This window comes from Lepisma saccharinum, chromosome 2, assembly GCF_977018435.1.
Source record: "Lepisma saccharinum chromosome 2, izLepSacc3.1, whole genome shotgun sequence".
Lineage (NCBI taxonomy): Eukaryota > Metazoa > Arthropoda > Insecta > Zygentoma > Lepismatidae > Lepisma > Lepisma saccharinum.
The window spans coordinates 95,712,047-95,719,673 of NC_139230.1; the positions used below are offsets into that span (position 1 = coordinate 95,712,047).

The 7,627-nt window shown below is 36.0% G+C and overlaps 1 protein-coding gene across 1 annotated transcript; it reads right to left on the bottom strand.

Moving 5' to 3' along the window:
* Positions 1 to 3,560: 3,560 nt before the first annotated feature.
* On the bottom strand, positions 3,561 to 5,453 carry LOC145983240 (glutamate receptor ionotropic, kainate 4-like). The gene has a single exon (XM_083116420.1). The coding sequence runs from the start codon at positions 5,451 to 5,453 to the stop codon at positions 3,561 to 3,563; it is 1,893 nt and encodes a 630-aa protein (XP_082972546.1).
* Positions 5,454 to 7,627: the final 2,174 nt, after the last annotated feature.

A 7,627-nucleotide genomic window follows, 5' to 3' on the forward strand; every position in this document is an offset into this window, starting at 1 on the left:
GTCCGGAAGTTGATGAAAAATCAACTTTTTTTCTGACCCTTAAAAACAATGCTAAACCTGATATCATGTCAGTTTCCCTTCAGTTAGAGCCAGAAAACACTTTCTATTTTACATTTTGCTTTTGCATTTTTTGGCCTTTTTTGGATTTTAGTTTATTTGTCAGTATTTTTAACAGTTTTTGTTGCATTTTTACTTATTTTTGAGGTTTATTTTTCTCCTCCCCTGTTGTTTCGTGCATTTTAAATTAGCAAATTCACCATGAATCGAAAATACGGTCAATTGAAAAGCATAATATTATTCTTAACTGAAATGTTTGGCAATGGATTAAAATACTTTGTGTGAAGATCTACTTTGAGGTTCTTTTTCTGGACACTATTATCGCTTTAATCTGTAGTTTTAAAGTAAAATTAGTCACAATATTAAATGCAATTACACTCTGGTATACGCGAAGCAGAACTGTATTTTCGGATGCTGGCCGACTACAGTATCATAGAAGGCCCACTCTGAAAGGAGATGAATTGGTTGATTTGGTGTTTTAAGTCAACTTTATGCATAGTAAGGCTAATCGGGACTGGACCTACAATTTAAAGTGGGATCCGAACCGAGTGCATAAAATAACGCGAACCGTGTGGTGTAGGGAGATCGTTTGCTTATCTTCTTTGGAAAATATTTTTCGGGAAGTAAACGGATTTGGACGAGAATGCTTATCTACGTTTTTTGGATATTTCCGTTGATATTTATGCGATTTATGTCCAGCATTTCCGGATGCAGAAAGTTGACATGTAAGTTCTTAATATGTGTTAACTTATAACAGCTGAATGAAAGGAAAAGTATTTCCTAAAATCCTGCCAATCACTGAAAGATTAAAAACATTAGTAGAAGCATTACTTGCGGCATGCACAGTGGCGACGATTATGGAGTGTGGAGGGGCAGATGACCCAGCACTATGCTTAACATTATCTACCAAGGGAAAGGAACTGTCCTTGCCCCCCCTCCCCCACCTTGCCCCATCAGTTTTGAAACCCAATCGCCGCCACTGAGCATTCATGGCATAAATATTTACAGTAATATCATATAATATTATATTATGTTATTAGAACACTTCGTACTCGGTAAATAAAAAGGAAAAAATAATAAGGAAAGGGTGGGATTTGAACCTACGATGTATCGATCTTGACGAAAACAGTAAAAAACGAAAGTGCTGTCATCTAACCAACTACTCCAGGAGATTGATAACAGAAAGCTCAGTAAAGCACGTTAATCTCAGTTGAAGCAACAATGTGCCGGAGTTTCGAACCATTTTTCGCCAAGAACCAAGGAAAAAGACACACTTTGCAGAATCGTTTGGTGTTGTGCAAGGTATCTTTACTAAACATTTCGCATAAAATCATCATAAATTTGCCTTCTTGCATTCAAATGTGACCGCAATTCTTTCCAGGTGGATGAGAACCTGTTCAGTGTTTCACAATGCACATAAATTTCCCTATTTTCAAATTCAGAACGAAGAATCTTGAAATATTTTCAACATTCGTATTTCCACTTAACAATTTTTGTCTACTCATATATTTTATTACTGCTTTAGGGTATCTTTACTTTATGGAATGTGAACGAATGAAAAAAATCACAAGAGTGTTTTCATTTAGGATGAAGAAATGTTGCAAAGTTGGCTACTCTTAGTTGGCTCTGAAGCGCTATGCTGCCAAATTTACGAATTCCGGACTTAGAAATTTTTCAGGGCAGTCAAATAAGATGTTGCGAAGTGTACAATGTCGAAATTATTTTTTTGCATGTGTGTTTTGACCAGTGACTTGCAGTGGCTTTAAATATCTCGTCTGATAAGACTAACAGAACGAGGGAGGGAGAGAAATTCCTGTTTTCTATTTACATATTATACCTTCTGTACTTGGAATAATGAAGTAAAGAAAAAAAAACATGCATTGCCAAGGATATTATCTAAACACACAATTATTTCCAATTCCATAGATGATAACTTCAACCCACTTGACTGTATAGTTTTATTATGCATAATTGTGTGAAATTTGGAGTGTAAGTGCTTTACTTACTGCAGAAATCTCCCCCTCAGATTTCTCCTACTAAATGAAGATGCATTGTGGGTTACACTGGATTACCTGAAACCCTGGTCAGCAGGTTGGAGGTGAGGAAGAAGGGGAGTACAAAGGAAATGTGCTTCCCTTTTGGTATAGGTTTCTACATACCCAAACCAGTCGAGAATTGAGAAGTTTCTTCCAGAATGCTTGGTCAGACTGAGGAATGTGAAACGAGAGGGGTAAGACTATTGCATATAAACTGCAACTTTGACAAGACATTAACGAGACTCGTTACTCCTCAGTGCATGTCACTGGTTACAACCATAGCTAAACTGAAAAAAAAAACAATATATATACTGCATATTACTTACATATAGTGTAGTACAGTACCTGACTACAGTAACTGACATTTACATTTTTCACATGCATATCTTTATCTGGAAATCCACATAGTACTTACTGATTATTATATTTTTTTACTATATTTCTTAGATTTCCTAGAGTGTGTGTTGCTTTCTTCTCTGCTATGCTATATAAGCATTCCTAGACTTCTAAACTTAATTTGGAAGTAAATAGGAAAACTGGTTCTGTTCTCAATATTATGTCACTTTTTAAAATCACCTTTGTAAGGTTACTCTCAAATGGTCCACATCAAATCTGTTGTACACATGAAAAACACTATACTTAATACATTTCTGCATTTCATCTCATTACTTAAATAAAACATTAGATATAGAAATCATGTTACAATTTACATTGAGTGCACCATTATGGCTGTTTAATATGATTAAATTACAGTAGAGCATCGATTATCCGAAGTAATTGGGGGACATGGGTGTTCGGAAAACTGGTTTGTTCGGATAATCGAACTGTACATGTTTATTTGCCAAAAAGAAGTACTGTACAGTAAATTTATTCATAAAAACAGGCATCTCTTTAAGTATGTATTACAAAGTAATGTACAAAGGCAACTTTAGTAGGAATATATAGTATGTGGTACAGTTTATTAAACAAAAATATGTACATATTACATACGCATTTTGCATGAACAATACACACAGTACACAAAATTAACGTTTAAAAAAATCCTTTATTTTGGTCTGTCTAAGCAAGCCTACACGCTTACGAGCAGCTAAGTCACGTACTTTTTTTATTACAGATATCTGAAAGTGAGCGAGTACACAGTTCGGTTAAGCGGTCGTTCGGTTGACCGACGTTCGGATAATCGACGCTCTACTGTACTTGTATTCTTTCTCAAACTAGATTGAGAAATTCAGTACAAACTAATATATGTACAAGTAGGTTAATGGAGTTGCCAATTTAGTCAATTTAGTTTTTGTGTGAATTACCTGTTTAATTACTATGTTGATAAATAAATAGAGCGCACCTTACTTTGGATGTTAACTATTCACTCAAAACCAGTATTAAACAAATGGAAATGGGATAGATGATTCCATTTTCCTTAATCTGTAAATAATGAACAATAATAATAACTTCTTTTCTGATGCACTGCTATTGATGATGCTGTTGTCGAATGTAGAAAACGATAGGTTCAAGTGCACACTCTCCCAAAAACAAGAAGAAAGCAACAGTTGTTCCGAGAGTGAGCAAAGTAAGTGGACCTTGAAGATCTTTGAATGCAATTGCCCTTATTTGTTCATCTTCTTCTACTGGCTTGTAGTGCAGTGGTAATGTAACTAGGCTCATATTAAGTTTCAACATCATACTCTTTTCCCAATAGATGACAATTCCTGATTCAACTAATCTCCTAATAATTACATTGAAACTTTCACGATATGGGAAACCAACTTGATAAAATAATGGAATATGACTTGTAAACAAATTTTCTTCCATCATGTACAACAGTCTAAGGCTTTCCTTATCTAAGAAATCAACCCCGGTGTAAAAGCCAGTATGAATCCGTTCTGCAGCAACACCGAGGTTGCGTTTCTGTATCCTAATTTTATATACACTTTCATTTACAATGACGCGAAATTTCACATAAAGTCCACTTACCACCGGATCAATCGAATCTTGCACGGGTGAACCAAATGTCAAGTCGACATTTGCCCATTCTAATCCACTTTCAGAAAATTCCTTTACGGTCTGTATTGGCTTGTTGTATTTTGGATGTGTGATATGTGAAACAAGTGTACTGCAATAACCTGTCATGATAACTAAGTAAGATATTGTTGTAGCATTGATAAGGAAACTTAATGATGTATTAAACGGAAATGGAACAGCAGTCAGAACTAAAAATCTTACACTATTTAAAATACAGAATCCAAAACTTTTGTAATTAGAAAGAAATGGTGAATTTAAATGGCATACCTGCATTCTTGCTACAATACAAATCACTATTTGTATAGCTACTGTTGCAACTAAAATTGCTATCCACATAATTATGCTATAGGGACTAATTATAGATATCCATCGTGGTAAAGGAAGAGGTTTAGGTGCTAGAATTGTAACACCTGAACGAAGGTAAGTAGTGGAATATTCAACATATGGGTAATCCTTGAACAGAATGTAGCAAGCCCCCAATCCAAAATCAGACACTCCTTTAGCAAGTGAGCCAACAATTCCATTTCCGGAACCATTAGGGTAAGCATTACCCCAGTACCATTCCTCCTCATTAACAGTCCATGTGAAATTATATGATTTTCCTAACTCACTCAATAAAAATATCTCAGTTCCATCATATGTTGTTCCAAATTTGTTTCTTTGTATGTTCACATAGGGATAATAATGGAATGTGCTAATCCTCAATGTTTTCTGGTGTAAGTTCTTTAATTTATGTGGAAATAACTCTGAGTTAAGGAGAAATTTTTCTCCATCCCAGAAATCAATTACTCTAAATCCATTAGACACAATATTATTTGTTAATAATTCATAATTATTTTCAGAACTGTAGTAGTTAGATTTTATTTCTCTGGCTAGCAATATGTCAGGTACCGATTTCATATATGGATCAGAAAATATTCTAGTCATATCGTTTTCACAACCTTCAATAAAAAAATAATGTCTCCTCTTTCGTTGAATTGTCTTCCTTGAAGATTTGTGAAATATTTTAGTTATGTTTCTGTATTGAGTTGTAAATACTACGTAAAATGCACAACCAGCTTCCATTGATGCCACCAATGCTTCCTCAAATGATACATCTTGTACTATCGGAAAGTGAATAATAATTATTGGCTTAACAGTTGCATCTAGGAATTCACCAAAATCTGTTGATGTAATAACAGTAACACATGTTGTATCGCGAAAGAGATTTGATATTACTGAAGTTACCATTTTGTTCACGCTAAGATTTGTTCTTCTCAAGTCCGTTGATAGCTGGATGGAAAACACAGAAGACAAAGCCAATGTGATGTAACACATTACTTTCAATATAGATGAATCCATACCTACAAAGAAAAATGTGTAAAAATGCTTCTCAATATGGTTAAATATTATGCTATGATTTTGCAAAGAGCGTACAATATCATTAAATGTTTAACATATATATAAAGAAAAGAAGACAAGAATATCAGGAATTTGAGTTTACAGGAACAGAACTTCTCCTCCGTTGGCATTCAGATGTACAATTCCAGTATATGCCAATTCATATCCTGAACCCTGCAGATTGGCCAATTTCTCCTACCTATACCTGCCTGGTTTAATCACCGAGCCAAGGTTCCCCCCTTTTCTTGCCCAGCAAGTTTTCGGGTAAGAGTCGTGGGCGTGGACTTTGACTCTCCAAGCCTAAAAAAAAACCACTGCTATAAGCAGGACTTGAAAACTTTCCAAGACCTTAATATGCGTAGACTCTAATGCCACGATTCAGGCTGGTTCTAAATGCACACATTGCTCGAAGAAACCTATGCATCAAGAAATCATATCTTATTCTTAAGAAATGTTCACATTTAATCATTTATTTGAACAACTTTTTCATTACTGATACCAAACTTCGTCAACAGGTCATGGGTTGGATCCTCAATGGAGACACATTGCAAGTGCTATGTATCGCACTTTAAACTGTAGGTCTAGTCAGTGGTGTAGTCTCAAAATTTACAGAGGGTATACGTTAAGTTTCATGAAACGTTAAGGTGAGACCATGTTTCCTGTTACTTTGGATTATGTTTTCATTAAATATAGATAAAATCATTTAACTCTAATGTTTCCATTAAATATAGATGAAATCATTTAAGTTCTGCAAAGAGAGTCGCTGGTGATGGAAAACTGATGTTGATTGCCATAATTGTCATAAATAAGGCATATTACACTAGAGAAGACATTTGATAAAATGAAACTCACATTTTAATTATTCCATTTGAATGTAACGAATAAGTACAATTTGTCATAGTATTTGGTCTAGGAATTAATTCGTGCACCTGGACAAGAGATGGCATAACGAGCGTATCGTCCCACAGTTCCGTGTATCCACACATGCATTGAAAACTCCTGTCAGCGCGCATCGTTCGTAGTATAGGGCAGTTGATTGACGCGTCAACAACAGCATTTTGTAGTCAACTGAACATGGTGCAGTTCGTGCCAGATAAAGTGTTTTTGCGGGGTGTTCTGCTTCATTACTTTAACATGCAGAAAAGTGCTACCGAAAGTCATCGTATTTTGGTGGAAGTGTATGGTGACCATGCGCTAGCTGAGCGAACGTGTCAGAAGTGGTTTGCACGGTTGAGAAGTGGTGATTTCGGCCTGGAAGACCAAGAGCGACCTGGACAGCCAAAAAAATTTGAAGACGAAGAATTGAGAGCATTGCTCGATCAGGATTCGTGTCAAACGCAGGAAGAACTTGCAGAAACATTAGGCGTTGATCAAACAACATTTTCCAAATGCCTCAAAGCCATGGAATGATTCAAAAGATGTCACATTGGGTTCCACATGAATTCAAAGACAGAGACGTTGAAAGACGAAAAACCATTTGCGAATTGCTGCTTCAAAGACAGAAAAGAAAGGGGTTTTTGCATCGCATTGTTACTGGCGATGAGAAGTGGATCCATTACGAGAACCCGAAATGAAAAAAGGCCTGGGAGAAGCCAGGTGAACCAGGTCCATCACAACTGAAACGATATTCACTGTGCAAAGGTTATGCTGTGCATATGGTGGGATATGAAAGGTGTGGTGTACTATGAGCTGCTGCAACGGGGTGAAACTATTAATGGAGAACGTTATCAACGACAATTAATGCGTTTGAAGCAAGCTCTGGCCAGGAAACGACCAGAATGGGAGAACAGACATGATAAACTTATTTTTCAACATGATAACGCTTGCCCACATGTTGCAAAACCGGTCAAAACCTATTTAGAAAAAGATATCGAAAAATGGGTCTCTGACTGGATCGCTTCAAAGGATGAGGACTTCTTTCGCCACGAAATCCGTAACTAGCCTGACAGATGGGCGAAAGTGGTGGCTCGCGATGGACAATATTTTTCTTAACGTATTTATGTATTTTGTGTTTGAACTACAGCTTCAATGTGTGCGTAACAACCGCACGAATTAATTCCTAGACCAAAATATATTATTCTCTTGTTGATATTACTTCAGTGAATTATCAGTTTGCATACTGCTAATAACTTTAA

Bases quoted from the DNA above. Each gene is read 5' to 3' on its own strand.
- LOC145983240 (XM_083116420.1), bottom strand. From the start codon at position 5,453: ATGGATTCATCTATATTGAAAGTAATGTGTTACATCACATTGGCTTTG.